The sequence below is a fragment of the Lissotriton vulgaris genome, chromosome 2_1, assembly GCF_964263255.1.
Source record: "Lissotriton vulgaris chromosome 2_1, aLisVul1.2, whole genome shotgun sequence".
Lineage (NCBI taxonomy): Eukaryota > Metazoa > Chordata > Amphibia > Caudata > Salamandridae > Lissotriton > Lissotriton vulgaris.
In genome coordinates, this window is record NC_141687.1 from 1,680,459,174 (window position 1) to 1,680,476,903 (window position 17,730).

General features: G+C 46.2%; 1 protein-coding gene across 1 annotated transcript in view; it reads right to left on the reverse strand.

Annotated features, from left to right (window-relative positions):
* LOC147733085 (uromodulin-like) overlaps positions 1-17,730 on the reverse strand; it is an 82,943-nt gene that overhangs the window by 22,675 nt on the left and 42,538 nt on the right. Inside the window, exons 4-7 of the mRNA XM_086958923.1 lie at positions 12,165-12,376; positions 11,172-11,335; positions 9,558-9,803; positions 4,357-4,510 (exon numbers count right to left, since the gene is read on the reverse strand). Coding sequence (XP_086815049.1) covers positions 4,357-4,510; positions 9,558-9,803; positions 11,172-11,335; positions 12,165-12,376 — 776 coding nt within the window. The remainder of the gene's footprint in view (positions 1-4,356; positions 4,511-9,557; positions 9,804-11,171; positions 11,336-12,164; positions 12,377-17,730) is intronic.

Sequence of the window (17,730 nt, forward strand, 5' to 3'; positions counted from 1 at the left end):
ATGGTGGGACAGAATATTGTGTCAAAAATATTGAGAATAAGAATATTATGTAAGTAATTTTCTATGGGTAAGTAAAGTTTTACTATATATAACTCCACACATATGTACCTTGACAACATATATCTTCAAGGTACATAGAACTGCAGTTAAGAATAGTACATTTGTACTTACCTGTTTGCACTTACCTACTGTATATTTTTGTCCGCAATATTTTTGACATGCTATTGTGTTTAAGTATTCTGTCACTGATCTGTGGCAGGCAGCCAGAGTTGTAAACCCCTGGCTGTGGAGCAGTAGCACTGCAACTTTCCAGGTAGACATACAATGTAGGGTATTTCTTCCCAGGGCCCAAGGAAAGAGGCCATCTACAGCTGACCTGCTCTGGTGATCACACCTGCTGCCTGATATCTGTGATCTGCCATCTTACAAGTTCAAATCCTAGAAAGGCCTCTAAAGGGAGTTACATTTATTGTCCTTAAATTTGGCAACATGATAGTTACAGTGCTTTGGAAGGACAGAGTGAGGAATGAAATGTTATATAAGCTAGTTATGGCTTAAAAACTAATTATTATAAATGTGGGCCCGTAGGGCAACTCAGCAACTCAGCTTGCTGCGCTGCCTACACCAAAGTGAACGGGCAGGAATGTACCATTTTTAGGCAATAAGGGGCATTGCTGTCCTGTCGCTCTGTGTTGGAGCCGTTGCAGTAGCCTACCACCAACGCAGGCACCCTTGCACCATGGTGCCAGGGGGCCTGTGTTGTTGGCAGGATTGTTTTTGTGCAGGAAGGGGCACCTTCCTGCGCAGGAACAATCATAAGAGGCATTTTCCTCTTTCTATGTGTGCTGCAAATTGAGGAGAAATAAAGATATTTCCCCTTCTTGCTTCTCACTTCAGGAGGCGTAAGGACTAGGCACTTCCCCCGGTTTACATGATCATGTGACTATGGGGTAGCATCGAAATACATAGGTGTTGCATGGGAAAACACACTGAAAAGCTCATGAAATGAAATGAAATGCTTCCCTAGCATGGAGTAAGGCAACTCAGCGATTTTCACTGCCTTTTCTTACTCCATATCTATGAGACCTTCTTTGCGCTGCACCCTTGCAAAACTCTTCTAGCTGGTAATTTTGGGGCAGGCGCAGTGACACCAGAGCCCAGATGCATGTAGGGCTCACTAAACCTTGACTATTTGTGAATTTTCCTCCCCAACAGGATGTTAGAGGTGAATAGACCTTGCATGCACTAGGAGCTACGGCAACCCTGCTAAGTCACTGTGCTAACATGTTATGGGAGAACAGAAAAAAGGCGCCAAGGTTATTGGCAACACAACATCAATGCAATGTTGCAGTGCCGTCGACCTCTTGTAACATAGATGGCAGTTGCGGCTTGCATGGATTGGGGATGGCGGGATGGACGGGGTTAAAGATAAAAAACAGAAAACTTAACTCCTCGTTTCTCTTCACGTCATCCCTTGCCGACCTCATTCCTCCGCTCCAGCCAGAAGAGGAAGCAGACGGGCCCCCCTGACTAATCACAATGCTGCAATGAAGCATTGTGAATGATCTGAGCACAGTGGTTCACCTCTCAGATGGGAAATGGTGGCTTGGGCATGTTCTATAATGCAGCCTGCGTGGATAACAGGGAAAGTGCGTATGACTATTTGGCTGGCCCCGGGAGGGTCGGCCAAAATTTGTGCACACTTTACAAAGTGTAACCACTCCTTCCTTTGCACTGACAGCAGAGCAGCCCCGCCCTGCAAAGACGCAGGAACAAATAAAATGATAATAACTTCCAGTTTTTATCATTTAATTTTTCCTTCATTTCTACTGGCAAAAGCATTGAGGCGATGCTCCTCCGCCTCAGCAGAGGAGCCAACACTGGTAGAAGGGCAATACAAGCTGCGTTTGTTGTAAATATGATCAGCATTATTGAATCCACTCAAGGCCATTCACACAATGCACTAATACCTCAATGTTTTTGCTATTAGAGCTCCCTATCTGTCTTTGCCCCTCAGTTCGGGCTGCACCGTGCACTCTACCAGTCTGGGAGCTCTGTCTGCTCAGGAGTGCTTTAAATGGGCCGGTACTCACTGGTACTGAGTACCGGCACTTCAGATTTTTTTTGCCGTCAGTACCACCACTTCAATGTAGCCAGGGAGTGTAGCGGTACCCTGATCCATGGCGCGGCAGGCACAGGTTAGGTTTCGCCTCCAGTGCAGGGCAGAAATCGCTCTGCTTCTGAGGAATTTGTAATGAACCGCGCCGAGAAGTAGCCGTTTGCAGAGTTGCAGCACCCATTTGATTGTCCCCAAACTGCAGGGTTTGAGATGCCTTGTGTCACGCTGTGATTAACAGGACAGGATCTCTAGACAGACCCTGCATTCACAATCAAGTGCGCAGCGACCATTCCGGTTAAAGTGCCATCATGACTTTATTATGTGTAATGAGTAAATCTCTTTTATTGATATAAACGTGCATTTCTCATGTGCTTTAATATGTGCTGCAACTGGTACAAAACTTATTATATATTATAATATCTTGCCCTTAGCCAAGCCCACTTGCCACACCTCTATTTTATTGAGTACCTGCACTTATTTTTTCCCATTTAAATCACTGCAGCTCAGGGCAAAGATCCTGAGAATGCTGATACTTTACATCTAGATTGACCCTGTTTCGTTAAGGAGGCTCCCACCGGCCTCTGATGATGCATGTCTATATCATCACCTGCACAGAAAAAGCTGTATCCCGTTACTGAGACATTTTGGAAACTCAGGCAGTACTCGTTTACCCTTCTCTGCACCATGTGCTCCTCTCGAGGTAGACATCATGACGGTACATCGCTATACTGCTCTGCCCTATGTAATTCAGCACATGTACTGAGACATCCAGACCGCTCGTACAGTGCACCTCTATCCTGCTCTGCACAATGTCCTTCTGTACCTGCACTGAGACAACCTGACAGTGCACCTCTGTCTTGGGCTGTATTATGACCCACTCTCAGATCTCTGGTGGTACACCCGTATTTAGACTTGAACATTGTACTGATAGTACAACAAAAAGACATCCTCAGAGCTTGGACAAGCCACCTCGATCATGGCATGCGTCATGTGCCAGTCTTCAAGGAATGCAACTTTCACTGAGCTTTTATGAGTCACCCTTGTTCTGCACAGCTGCCTGCATTGATTAACTCCTTTCGTGCTAGTGACGGAACCACTCCGTCATGAGCCACGGGCGCGCTGTGCTCATGATGGAGTGGTTCCGTCACGCTGCGGCCGCTCCGCCCACTCGGCACTGATTCCCCACCTGTGCGGGCGAATTAGTGAGTGGGCGGAGCCATGACCGAACCACTCCATCATAAGCACAGCGCGCCCGTGGCTCGTGACGGAGTGGTTCCTACACAAGCATTGCGCGCGCGCCGCGTGACCTCCCCTTCCCCCCAGCGCAGCGGTGGAATTACTGCTGCGGCCAAGGGTTAAGCAGCAGGTAGAGCTGTTCAGCGCTCTCATCTAAACACTTGTTCTGTACTGCAACATGAACAATAATTGTTAGTCTTCACCTGGGACTAGTAAACTAGTCCTAACAAGTGTATAACTCAGTAGTACTAATACATCTGCAGCTCTGGAACGTGTTCTAAGATGGTCGAGTGTCCCAGGAGTATATACTGAACCATAGATAGAACTGGGCTAAAAGAAGCTCTTCAGCACAATTAACGATCATAAAAAATTCTGATTGGAAAGATGAATGTACATTCAAGGTAACAGATTCTCACACACGCACACAGACACTCCCTCTCTCCCTCTCTATCTCTCTCTCCCTCTCTCTCTGTCGCAATCAGTGCCGGTGCTCGCTCGGTGCTGGTACATACATGTAAACACTGGCACGTATGTATGTATGCCAGCTAACTGCGGGGAAGCGCTACCTGTCTATTTAGTAAATCGGGAGTGCATTTACCAATCAATATAGTTTTGAAAGAATAATAAAAACATCAAACCCATTCCATCAATACAGCATAGGGTGGCCTAGAAAAGTTAAAAAGGACCCTCTAGTTTGAGTGGGATGCTGGTCGGTAACTCAGAGACTGGCATCGGGAAGAACTGGCTTAGGCAAGGGTGGTGATTGTACCATACTGCAACAATGTAACATCTTGCCTCCTGGTTTCAAATGTAGTCTCCATAAAATACCTGTGGCAAGTCTAAAGTGCATTTTGAACGAATCTTTCGGTAAACTCCAGCTCACAGGTTACAGCTTCGTAGAAATGGCCCAGGGCAATAAGTTGTCCTGCGAGGGACATTGCGTGGAACCCACATGTCAGTGCCCCTGAGAGGCAGCGCAGCGCTAGTGTCCTGATTCTTACCAGTACGCAGCTTTCCTCGCAGATCTCCACGCTGGCATGGAAGTAAAGAACGTCTGAGAGCGCGATCTTGAAGACTGAAACAGTAAATCGAGCCTCATTGTTGTCGCCGTTCTGGTTAATGCTCACTAAGTCTCCGTTTTGTGAATCTGGGCACCTGCAGGGGGAGGTGGAAAGGACAATGTTAGGTTTCCATCCTGACATCCGCAACCCTCTCCCAGGCAATGCATTAATTATGTTGTCTTATCTCCGCACAAGTATCCGCCTCCTGGGGCTGCTCTGTTTCTAGTGCCAGGCTCCCAGTATCCTTTCTAAGGCACTGCACCTGGTGTCCAACATTCAGACTGTCAGTGCTCAGACATTGCACTGACCCTGGTGTCCAGCTCCTGACCCTCAGTGCCAGCATAAAGCACCGGTGCCCCACTTCCACACATCCAGCCACATCCCTGAGCACTGCACTGACCCTGCTGTACAGCTCTATACCCTCAGTGCCAGCATAAAGCACCGGTGCCCCACTTCCACACACCCAGCCACATCCCAGAGCACTGCACTGACCCTGCTGTACAGCTTTATACCCTCAGTGCCAGCATAAAGCACCGGTGCCCCACTTCCACACGTCCGGCAGCCCTCAGGGCACTGCACTGACCCTGTTGTCCAGCTCCTGACCCTCAGTGCTGTCCCCAAGCACTGGTGCTGAGCTCCCACACATCCGGCGGCAGACCCAGGGCACTGCACTGTCACTGGTGTCCAGCTCCTGACACTCAGTGCTGTCCCCAAGCACTGGGGGCCAGTGCCAACACATCCAGCAGTAGTCCCAGAGCACTGCACTGACCCTGGTGTCCAGCTCCTGACCCTCAGTGCTGTCCCCAAGCACTGGTGCCCCACTTCCACACTTTCGGCAGTAGCCCCAGAGCACTGCACTGACCCTGGTGTCCAGCTCCTGACCGGCAGCACCGTCTCAAAGCACTGGGGACCCGCTCCCACACATCCGGCGGCAGTCCCAGGGCAGTACACTGACCCTGGTGCCCAGCTCCTGACCCTCGTTGCCTTCCCCAAGCACTAGGGGTGCGCGCCCACACATCCAGCAGCAGTCCCAGGGCAGTACATTGACCTTGTTGTCCAGCTCCTGACCCTCAGTGCTGTCCCCAAGCACTGGTGCTGAGCTTTCACACATCAGGCAGCAGTCCAAGGGCACTGCACTGACCCTGGTGTCCAGCTCCTGACCTTCAGTGCCATCCCCAAGCACTAGGGGTGCGCGCCCACACATCCGGCAGCAGACCCAGGGCACTGCACTGACCCTGGTGTCCAGCTCCTGACCTTCAGTGCCATCCCCAAGCACTAGGGGTGCGCGCCCACACATCCGGCAGCAGACCCAGGGCACTTCACTGACCATGGTGTCCAGCTCCTGACCCTCAGTGCTGTCCCCAAGCACTGGTGCTGAGCTTTCACACATCAGGCAGCAGTCCAAGGGCACTGCACTGACCCTGGTGTCCAGCTCTTGACCCTCAGTGCCATCCCGAAGCACTGGGGGCCCGCTCCAACACATCCAACAGCAGTCCCAGGGCACTGCACCGACCATGGTGTCCAGCTCTTGACCCTCACTGCCATCCCCAAGCACTGGGGGCGCACGCCCACACATCTGCCAGCAGTCCCAGGGCACTGCACTGATACTGCTGTCCAGCACCTGACCCTCAGTGCCGTCCCCAAGCACTGGCGCTGAGCTTTCACACATCAACCAGCAGTCCCAGGGTACTGCACTGAGCCTGGTGTCCAGTGACTGATCCTAAGTGCCGTCCCCAAGCCCTGGGGACCCGCTCCCACACATCCGGCAGCAGTCCCAGAGCACTGCACTGACTCTGGTGTGCAGCTCCTGAATCTCAGTACTGTCCCAAAGCACTGGTGCCCTGCTCCCACACATCTGGAAGCTGTCCCCGGGCACTGCACTGACCCTGCTGACCTGATACCAGACACCCATAGCACTGCACTGTCTCTGGCAGAAGCAGCCCTGCCAGGCTCTCGATGACTGCATCAGCAGCGCAACAACAAATGCTGCAGACCACTAAGGTATGACAGGGAAGCTGCTGCCTCACGAGGCGCCGAGATCCAGTCACAGCATGGTGAGCGGTGCTGGAGAAGTGAGGAAAGGGGCTGTCACTGCTAGAGCAAACAAGGGGACTCCTAAGCTGTCTCTGCGGGAGATGTAGGGGGTACCCACTCATACTGCAGTCCTCATTGAGGAAGCTGCAAGGTATGTGAGTTCTACTGGAATGAGCCAGACCTTTGTTTTTTTAAAATAATACATATATATTATATTATATATCCTTACCAGGGCTTTCAATCAGCCATTTTCACACATTTATCTACTGCAGTGGGGTTCACATTTGACTTCCACACACCAAACAAATATGTATGATAGAGAGAAAGAAAGAAAGACACATTGATAGATAGATAGATAGATAGATAGATAGATAGATAGATAGATAGATAGATAGACAGATAGATAGATAGATAGATAGATAGATAGATAGATAGATAGATAGATAGATAGATAGATAGATAGATAGATAGATAGATAGATAGATAGATAGATAGATAGATAGATAGATAGATAGATAGATAGATAGATAGATAGATAGATAGATAGATAGATAGATAGACAGAGTAAAGTATTTAATTGTACTGAGAGAGAAAATTTGGTTGTCTTGAAAAAGATTGTGCGGTACAAGGAAAACCATCGAAATGCGTCGACGCTATTGAGAGTGCAATCAAAAGGATCGACACGGATGTGTTAGTTACAGATTGAATCATTGTATTAACCATAGTGTTTTCGATTATGATTCATGATGCACATTAGGATTTGACAAGTTTTGTGTCTTACATCTGTGTCTGTCTCGATTATGCCGGTCATAATCTCTATGTGATAGCAATTATTTTTATGTAAATTATGTTTTTTATGAATGAGATCGATTCAATAAGGTTATTGGTGTAGTCATAAAAAGGTTTTATTGGTGTATAATGAAACTTGTTCAAAACATAAAGTTTTTGAATAATAAAGTGTCATTACAATATATGATGTGGTTTTTATAAGATAGTACACTGTTAATCATCTTATTCGAATTACTATTTGATTGTTGAATCTTGTTTTTCATCAGTAAGAGGAGGGACCAGCAAGAGGAGGGACTTACACAGAGGGCAGTCCCTGCAGGTAAGAGTGGTGGGCCAGCTAGGGGAGATTTCGAGATAAGATCACAAGGGAAAATTAAATAAATAATTAATTTTCCCTCCTGGTGGTCTCTCGAAATCCCCCCAGCCGGCCTCACCGCCTCACCGCTCTCACTTGCAGCAGTCGCAGCTGACAGGGGATGTCACTGCAGGAGCAGTAAGCAGAAGAACTTCCACTCACACTGCTGCTGTCACTGCAGACGTATCCATGACTCCCAAATGAAGAGGAAAGTGTGTTCAAGAAGCTGCTGCTTTGAACTCCCAGCGACAGGCTGCAGCTTGCCATAGAGGTAATCTAATCTGAATAAGACTATTTTGCTGCAGTAAACATATATCCTACATATTCTTATGTCAGCAATTGAGCTGGGAAGAGGGGGTGACCACTGTCTCACATACCCTCATCCCTGGATGGAAAGGCAGGAAGTGATGCTCAGTGTTGCACCTACGGTCTTACCTACACTCCAAGATTTGCATATCTATTCAATATAGTATTACGATTGCTATTACTATCATTTTTAGTATAAGTAGTAGTTTAGGTAATAGTCTTAACAGCACAAGTAGTAATAGTAGTAGTTAATTTGTTTCCAGGGTCAGGCTGTGGGAAGGAGATACCAAAGGTTTCCCACCGCAGCAGTGTCCTTGGAAGAACCTCCTCCTGGTTACCTCCTAGGCGCTAGACCCTACACTGCATCCTGGGAGCGGTGTAGGGTTACTGCATGCAGCATCGTTGCTGGGGAGTGGAACTACTGTCTCATCATGAATGGTTGTATTTTTATACTGTATAGATGCACCTCTCTGATTGGTGGTAGGTTCAGTTCCAGCTGCCAAGGAATCTGAATACTGTACTAGTCAAAGCAACACTCCAGCGCCTTGAAGAGCTGCACCACCAGAGACCTGTATTGATACTTTAATCAAGCATCATGACTATCGAGCAGCATGCTGCCAGCTCCCTGGCTTTAGAGTCAAACCCTAGAGATCCCTACCAAGCCCTGCTTCCCTGATGCAGCTGGCATGCCTGTGTGGGAGCCCTAGAAGGGAAGGGGTGAGAGGAAGCTGAGACATGCTCTCTACGCCACATCAACAAACCCAGCAAGTGAGGCTGAGCTGAGTGGTGACAGGCCTGGTAAGCACGCTCAGCATGCACCAACACTGCCATGGTCAGACTCCTCAGGCCTTGTCCAAGCTAGCCTCCATCTGATGTGGTCCCGAGCACAGGCCCGAACTGCCCTGCTGGCCTCAGTACCTGAAGCAGTGCCCATGGGCCACACTTGGGGACCCCTGACTCCTGACCCTGCCTCACTGTGCAGCAGTATAGCACCCAGAATGTTCCTGAGGATCAGAGTGCTGTCTCACGTCCATCATCAGTTCAGGAATGTGACCTATGGCTCTGAGCTTTTACCAACCTCAAGGAGCTCAACTTGTAAAAAGGTCTGACAGCCCTCATTTTAAATCATGAGCCAAATCAGCCTCCCACCCACTCAAACAACATCTTAAAAAAGACCTCTGAGAACTCCGGGACACAATAACATTGCCCACAGCACACTCCAAGTGCACTGTATTTCTTGACTTAGTTCTACCAGGGACCCAAATTATGTAGTTAATGCAAACAATGCAGCAGCTGTCGTCACAATAAATAAATAATAGAATACAAAATAAACTATTACTGCAATGTTAGAACCTGAGTTCTTAGACAACTCTTCAGACATTGGAAGTCTAGTGCCTAACTTCAAAGATCCTCCCACTTTGGCTGTAAATGTCACCCTGGGCTGTCAGAATTAAACACAATGTCCCCCAAACTGACTGTGGTTCCAGGTAAAATCTCTACATGGCAAAAATAGCCCCCCGTACCTGAAGTGTGTGTGTGCTACTGAGATGCTGCGCTGCATTCTGGTACTCCCCCTATATCCCTCAAGATCAGATCCCAACCTTGGGGAGTCTTCCTTTCACAACAGACAGGCCTCTGTGGCGTGTGTGGTACTCACCCGGAAGTGATAAGGTCGAATTGCGGTGAAGCGTTGGCACTGCTGGTCCCAGTGGCGAACAAGCGATTCACCCTCAATGAGAAGTCATCAGCGTTGAGGTCATGTGCAATCACGGTGAGGTAGATGGGACTCTGGACTTCCAACTGTGTAGACTCGGTGTAAACAGTGGTGAAGCTGGCGTCTGTGTACGCAAACATGAGCACAGACACAGAGCCGTTCCCGCCGGGCAGGGTGATTGGAACAGTACTGAAAAGGAAAAGGAAATCAGGCCTGTTACACGCCGTGGCAGAGCTGGGACCTGAGGGGGACTCTGTGTGAAAGACTGATGTAGGGGGCCTGTTCTGAGGCCAGAGTGTCATCCGCTACAGCCCGGCACCGCCTGTGAATTTGACTTCCAACCTCTGCTGCCTGTGAGCACCCTGGCAATCAGTGAGAGCAGCGGCTGTCACTGAGGCCAGGGCTAACACAGAAGCTATCACTGGGCCGGGGGCGTCACTGTCATTAAAACTACTAGCGATCACTGACGCCATGTTCATCACTGATAACAACGGCAGCCGCTCACTGAGACCATGGCTGTCACTGAGACCCGGGATGTCATGGAGACAAACAATGTCACTGAGGTCAGCAGATATCATAGAGAAAGAGGTGTCACTGAATAGAGCTAAACTATAGGCCAGAACTAGCACTAATATCAGGGCCCTTGCTGAGATCACGGATGTGACTAAGGACAAGGTACTCACTGAACACACGTTACCATCAGCACCACGTCCTTACCTCTGAGGCCAGAGGCTGTCACTGAGACCAACAATGTCACTGAGGTCAGTAGCTATCATAGAGAAAGAGGTGTCACTGAATAGAGCTAAACTATAGGCCAGAACTCGCACTAATATCAGGGCCCTTGCTGAGATCACGGATGTGACTAAGGACAAGGTACTCACTGAACACACGTTACCATCAGCACCACGTCCTTACCTCTGAGGCCAGAGGCTGTCACTGAGACCAACAATGTCACTGAGGTCAGTAGCTATCATAGAGAAAGAGGTGTCACTGAATAGAGCTAAACTATAGGCCAGAACTCGCACTAATATCAGGGCCCTTGCTGAGATCACGGATGTGACTAAGGACAAGGTACTCACTGAACACACGTTACCATCAGCACCACGTCCTTACCTCTGAGGCCAGAGGCTGTCACTGAGACCAACAATGTCACTGAGGTCAGTAGCTATCATAGAGAAAGAGGTGTCACTGAATAGAGCTAAACTACAGGCCAGAACTCGCACTAATATCAGGGCCCTTGCTGAGATCACGGATGTGACTGAGGATAAGGTACTCACTGAACACACGTTACCATCAGCACCACGTCCTTACCTCTGAGGCCAGAGGCTGTCACTGAGAGGACTTCTCTCAGTGAAGCACTCATGAACAATGACCGAAAGTTGTGACACAAGGGGCGCTTCTGAGGTCGACAACACCAACAGACCTAGGAAATCACTGAAACCATGATTTTCAAAGATCGTGTCTGGCACCAGGCAGTGGCCATGATTGGGACTAATATGTGTGATCGAGCAGACACCTTATCACACTGCATGTGTGACTGTCTGGAGAGTCACTCACCCCACTATAGGATGTATTGCCGTTAGTAGGGAGGCTGGGATATTCTTGAGAGGATATGAGCAGTTAAAGTTATAAACGTAGTTCTGTCTTGCAATAACTCCGTTTGGAAACACCTTCCCCGGGATGGTCAGATTATTGGAGTAAATCACGCTGGCGCCGTCTGCCTGCAAAGGGGGAAAGAGACAATAACAGTGAGCAGCAAATCTCCGACAGTTTGTGACTTTGCTCTCTATCGGGATCGGTCATGGTGAGGATCGGACACCACGCTCGGGGGGCCGGGAGAAGGAAGAGGGAGAGGCGTGGGGGCTGTGAGGAGGGCACGCCAGGGCGCCTTGTGCAACACCAACCCTGATGTGTGGACGGAGTAGAACACGTTCTGCTCAGATGAGACAGAACAACTTGAGCCTGAATGGGGTCGGGAGTAAGAATGAGAAATGGGGGCTGAAATTCGAGGATGCGCGGGCTCTGTCTAAGCATGGGCTGTGGACAGGGTGGTGCACGTTGCATCAACTGGGATTCTAGACATTGACTAACAAGTCCGAACACTTGAGATGGGCGGGATGGGCACATGGTGGCCAGCGGTATCCATATGATGCAAATGAGCATGTATCTCTTTTACCAATCCAATAACATCACTTTAAATCGAAATAATTTTTCACAAACCCAAAAGAGAAATTTTCTCAGCTAGGGACTCCGAGAGGGCATGAAAGAGGGTGGCAGGAGTATGCCTATCAATAGAACAACAGGTAAAGTGGCCTGAAGGCCAGGGGCCTGATGGCCTACTGCAACCCAATAGTGGTTGCCCTTGGTCTCCCATCCGTGGGTGGGGGCTGAGAAGGGACCCCTTCTCCCTGCTTGCATTAGGGCCCATGGTGCCTCGCTACGACACTGGAGGATGGGGATGGCTGTACCCCAGGTTGTTAATTTCTGCCTGCGCCTTTCTCTGTCGCACATGATTTAAATATTCGCGGAAGCTGATGTGCATGTTCTCACCGAAAATGACAGGATATTGCCACAGGCATTTGAGGAGGTGGTGGTGGAGACAACCACCAGAGCAGTGCCCTCAACCACTCGTACACCTGTGCAGGCCGGGTCCAGAAGGTGCAGATTGGTCGAATCAAACCTGCTCTTCTCAAGCTGGCACTTGCTCACGCTCAGCTTCATGGAGCCTGACAGGCACTGCAGGCTGGGTTTCGGGGGTTCCACTGTAAAGTAAGATATGGGATGGAAACATCAGAAAGAGCACATTAGAGCTGAGAATCCTTAAACATTTTATACAGCAGAGAATTTAACAGAACTACCCAACTCAGCACACAAAAACCCTTTGTTGCTCAGAGTAACCGGATGGCCAATAATTATCTTAGTATGATTTGCCTCGATTAATTCCTGCTCTTGGATAGTGTGATACTATTAGATACTTAAGGAACATGACTAACAGTGTGACTCATGAAACCACATAAGAGTTCAACCTGCATCTTAAAATCATGGAGAATGGTCGCAAACTGGATTGAGATGAAAATTCATAAGAGAGAGAGAAACTAATAATGTTAATGAATTCACGATCAATAATGTGCTAAGAAAACCTATAAATGCCATAATGTGTGACATAATGATGTAGCCTTCAACAAAAATGATTATAAAAATGCTAAAATAAGTGCTCATTTAGTAGATAAAATGGATTGGCAAATGGTGAGTTCTTAACTCAGCGCCTAGAGAGCTGATGGTGTACGTGCGCTTTAGAAATGTTCTATAACATAACATAACATAACTGAAGTAAAAAATGAATAAAATGGTTTCTGCTCATGTAGCAGTACTATTATGAAAAACCTGCAATTTCCAAATGTCGAGAGAAATCTGCTTGATCATTTATGAATGATTCTCAAATGAGTTAATGTTTAGTTGAAGATAAAATGGTGTTTGCATGTTATTTTCAATGATCAGGATAATCGTAAGAATGAATGAATGAATGAATGTTGGATTTATAGAGCGCGTGGTTACCCTGAGGCGTCCCAGCGCTGTACCACTGGGGAACCCGTCCTGGCTTTCCCGGTGAGATGGTCCCTTTACTGGGCATCCCCAAGGTGCAGCCAGGCATCCCCGGCGGTGATGGGGCCGGAGTGGAGATTAAGCAAGCTATTGCCCAGAGTTGCAGCGTGGGACCCCTTGGTTAGAGTGGCACCGAGGCGAGATTTATCAGGCCCGCTGACATTGGTCCTGCACCCGGCCGCGTCGTGAATTGAACCCTGGTCCCGGGCCGACCTCTGCCTCCGGGCCTGCTGCCTCTAACCATTGAGCCACACTTCTCCAAGAGAAATAGAATTCTATTTATTCAATTAAATGTTTGATATCTTTCAGTAAATAATAATGATTTAGCAGGTTTTCATGTAGGCCTTAAAAAACATGTCTTTCATAATTTCCTTTGAGTAAGACTAGAATATGCTGACATGACTTTATTTCCCATTGTTAGAACTTTTGCTGACGTTTCTTTCTTTAGTTTTCGAATAAAGGATACCCATAATGCTGGTACAAAATGGTGTTGCATTTGTTGCAAGCTCAGAAGAGAGCGCTTGGGAATGGACATTGTAAGATACAAATGAAGTACATAGTTCCGAGGTGGGATGAAATTGAACTTTTAGTAAAATAACGAACATTGGACAGTGGCATTACGCATAGTTTCTAGATCAGTTTGGTAAGGTAACAATCACCCCATGGACAGACCATAGACTTTGACCAATGGAAATCATGCAAACAGATCAAAAGCTACTTTGTGGGATGGAACAATGAACAATTGGAAGTATAACTGCCCAGTGGGAAAAGGTCTGAAAAGGCTATTTGTGCAAGATTTCTTATAGGCCTGACATGCTGTTGATCTTAACTCTGACTTCCTTGAACTGAACTCTCCTGTTTCCCCTGCACTTTGCTAGCTGGTGAAGTTGAGCAGGCCAAACCTTTCCATTGAAAGACTCCTGCTATTTGCACGCTGTGGTTTTGGCACCCTCATGGGCTCTTGTCGAGTCCCCGTTCCTGATAAATCTACCACAGATTCTTTGGTTTGCATGATTCTTGTTTGAATTCTGTTACAGCATTAGTTCTCCCTCTCTCTCTCTCACCAGGTATTATGTTGAAGGTGTATTTTGCTCTGAACTGTGATGTATTGTGATTTACCTGTATTCAAATAATAACCAATATTAATTTTATTCTCATGGATGTATGATGTTACGATCATTTAGATCGCGGTACATTACATCGCTGCTTTTACAACGCAAGTCGTTACAATGACTTGCGCTGTAGGGCGCTAGACTTAGGAATAGTATGATTTACTATTCCATCTCCAGCCTACGTACAGTAGGAAAGGTGTTGGAATAGTATATCACACTATTCCTTAGTGTAGAGCGCCCTCCATTGCACGTCGTGGTAACGACTTGCGTTGTAAAAGCAGCGATCTAAATGTACTGCGGTATTTTGACCATGTTGTTTAAGTCGTTTCCCGAATCTAATGTATTTTGTGCCTTGACCATTCAACTAGAAGACTAGATAAAGATTATATTTGTTATAACTATTCATGTGTATGCCAATTATTAGTGTTGAGTCATTGATATTTACATGCATATCGCTTGTTAGAAAGGCACTTCTTTATTCTAAGTCCTCAGAAGGAGTGTCCACCCGTTTCTGATTATCCAAGTCCCTATTAGCTGGATCAATAGATTCATCAGAGGACTCTTGTAGTAAAGTGATTAGGATTGCTATTAGCTATGTAGAGTTTATATGGGCCAAACTCTGTTGTAGTTTGTTTGTGGTAGCTGAGGTTGTGTATGAAAAATGTCAAATGTTCTTCTGCTGCATCAGTTTTCTGGTAGCAATATCGGATGGTTAGTGTGACTAAATATACTGGGTAATGAAGAGATAGAGGTAAAAGTAAAAGCTAGTGACATTTTACATAGAAGGCTTTTAGAAAATTGTAAAATTTGACAAAACAGAACGTTGAAAAAAAAGGACCAATGACTGACTACAGAAAATTTTGTTTATTTGTGTTTTATGTTGTGGTCCGTCCTTGACCTTAATGGAAGTAAACGGGTCCATCGATGACCTAAGATCTCAGGATATAGCCTAAGGGCGCTCTTAGTTGGCCATACACTAAGAGTATTGTCTGATGTGAAAGTAAGTACTGTGCATAGGCCTTGCCAGTGCTAACATAGGGAAACTTGAAGCGTGGCAAGTGAACATTTTTGAGGTTTCTTCACAAAGCGCATTTGGGAAAATCTTGGAGATTCTGACTTAGTGAGAGCGAAATCGCACTGGTCGAGATTTTGCTGGAAGCAAAAGAAAAATTCTCAGACTGTATGGTTCTATCATTTTTTTTTAGTTTAACAGACAATGTTGTTTTATATTTTTTGTTTTGTTAAAAGACTTTATAAAAGACCACTATGATATTGTAATGGGAGGGTCAGTCGCAGTGAGTAGTTAGACTGATGTCATTAGGTGCCATGCTGATATTGGTCGGTTGGTGAGAAGCCGGGCTGGTATTGGTGGACGTGAATGACCTTTGATTGGCAGTAGAGAATCATAATACAGTAAAGAAACTGTTGAAGATTTTCTCATAAGGGTTAGATGTAGTGTAGGAGAATAATGACGTTTTTTAAACTGTCGAAAACTTTTTTTTGTAAAGATGAGCCAATACCAATTAGGGAAGGAATTCCTATGGCTACGGAAGGAACCCCTGCTTTGTTTATGTCATTAGAGAAATGATATCATATGTGTACTTGGTTGGAGAAGTGGATGAAATATACTGAGCCAAATGGTAACTTAGCATTTCGAGAATTTGGAACCTTTAATACCCGAATTTTGGAACATCTAAGGAAACAGAAAAATGATTTGAGACAAAATCCTAGACCTATACAGTATGAAGCTCTAGAGGAGTGGGAACATGAAGGCCATAAGAGAAAAAAAGAGAAAAGTCAGAATAGGTACAGGAGTACAGTAAGTCGATATGCTGAAGCAAAATGTGATGCACAGATAAAAATGTGGACAAAGGATGTAGCTGAAAGGGAACAAATGTATGCAGTAATGATAGCCGAGACCAAATAAGGTGAGAAATGCAATGAGAAAAAGAATCATGTTGAGGAGTTGAAGTTTAGAGACACTGATTTAAATGGTGAAGGAGTTGAAGATGTAGATAATTAATTCTTGAGTGAGTTATTACTGAATAGATCTCCACCTTATCATGAAGAGCAGAACAATGTAGAGATAAGTCCCTCTTTAGGATTACAACCAAGTGCCCTAATGGTAAGTTTAGATCCAACACATAAGAAGACACAGGCACAGATTCAGACCCCAGATAGAGAGGGGTTGCAAGAATATTAATGCCAACTAACCCAGATGCTTTGTACGTCCCAGTAATTATAGGTCCTATTGTTCCGCTATATAATGATGGACAATGAGTTCCACAAGTTCATGCTATAATGGTCTCCAATAGAAATATGAGTGAAACTCACACTGTTTTGGAGAGAACTGTGGGTGTGAGAGATCAGGGAATGGCAGATAGGAATGGAAATATTAAGAGTGGGTCAAGTGGGAATAGTAAAAGTAATTCAAGGAGGGGAGCAGGGTTGGAGCCATTGGTTCGTATTCCAGATAGGCCAGTTGAAACCCCAAAAAGAAGTTCACAAATGGATTCGAGCAGGGTGTGGCAGATGGAAAGAGTGTTGACACCATCATCGGGAAGGTCAAAGACAGGTGGAAATAGAAAGAGATTACAAAGATCAGAACAAAATACATCCTTTAGGACCTCCCCAGAAGAACTTGATAAATGGATATTGCAACTGGTTGTAGCATACAGAGTAATTCTTTCTGAGATTTGGGAATAGATGTGAGCAAATTAAAAGTGGAAATAGAAGAAATTATATTGGGAACCAGAGAGATTAGCTAAATATCAGGATGAAGAACTATTTTTTATGTGTAAGGATATTAACCGGAACACAAAAAACACACATGCGAGGTTTGCTGAGATTGCACAGAATTATGGAGTTGACAAAGAAAAGGCCAAGGCTTTACAAAAGACATATTGATTGGATTTTAGTGACAAGGATCTAGAAAGTTTAAATGTCTCAGGAAAACAATTACGAATTAAAGAGTTGATTAACACCCTAAGGCGTTGGGGTGAAGTGGATCGATGGGCTGACAAATGGGCAAAAAAGAAGGAGGATACAACAGTACCTTTACCTCTATATCCTGTTAGGGAGGCAGAAAAGGTGGAAGCAAATGCAACAATATATCCTATGACAGCGGTATCAGGAGGAGGTTTTGTTAATGTTTCATGGTCTAGACAGGATATATTGTCATTTACAAATGATTTTCCCAGGTTGAGGGAAAACCCTGTTGAGTGGTACAAACAAGTGGAAAGGTTTGTTAGGGTGTCCAAAGTTTTGTTGAAAGATCTAGATGCTTTGTTTCACATTGTTGTCCCGACTGAAATGTGGGTCGAATGCAAAATTGCTGTAGATTGACCGAAGGAAGAGCATCTGGGAGACCCGAAAACAGGAGCCCCGTCAGATGAAGTCAT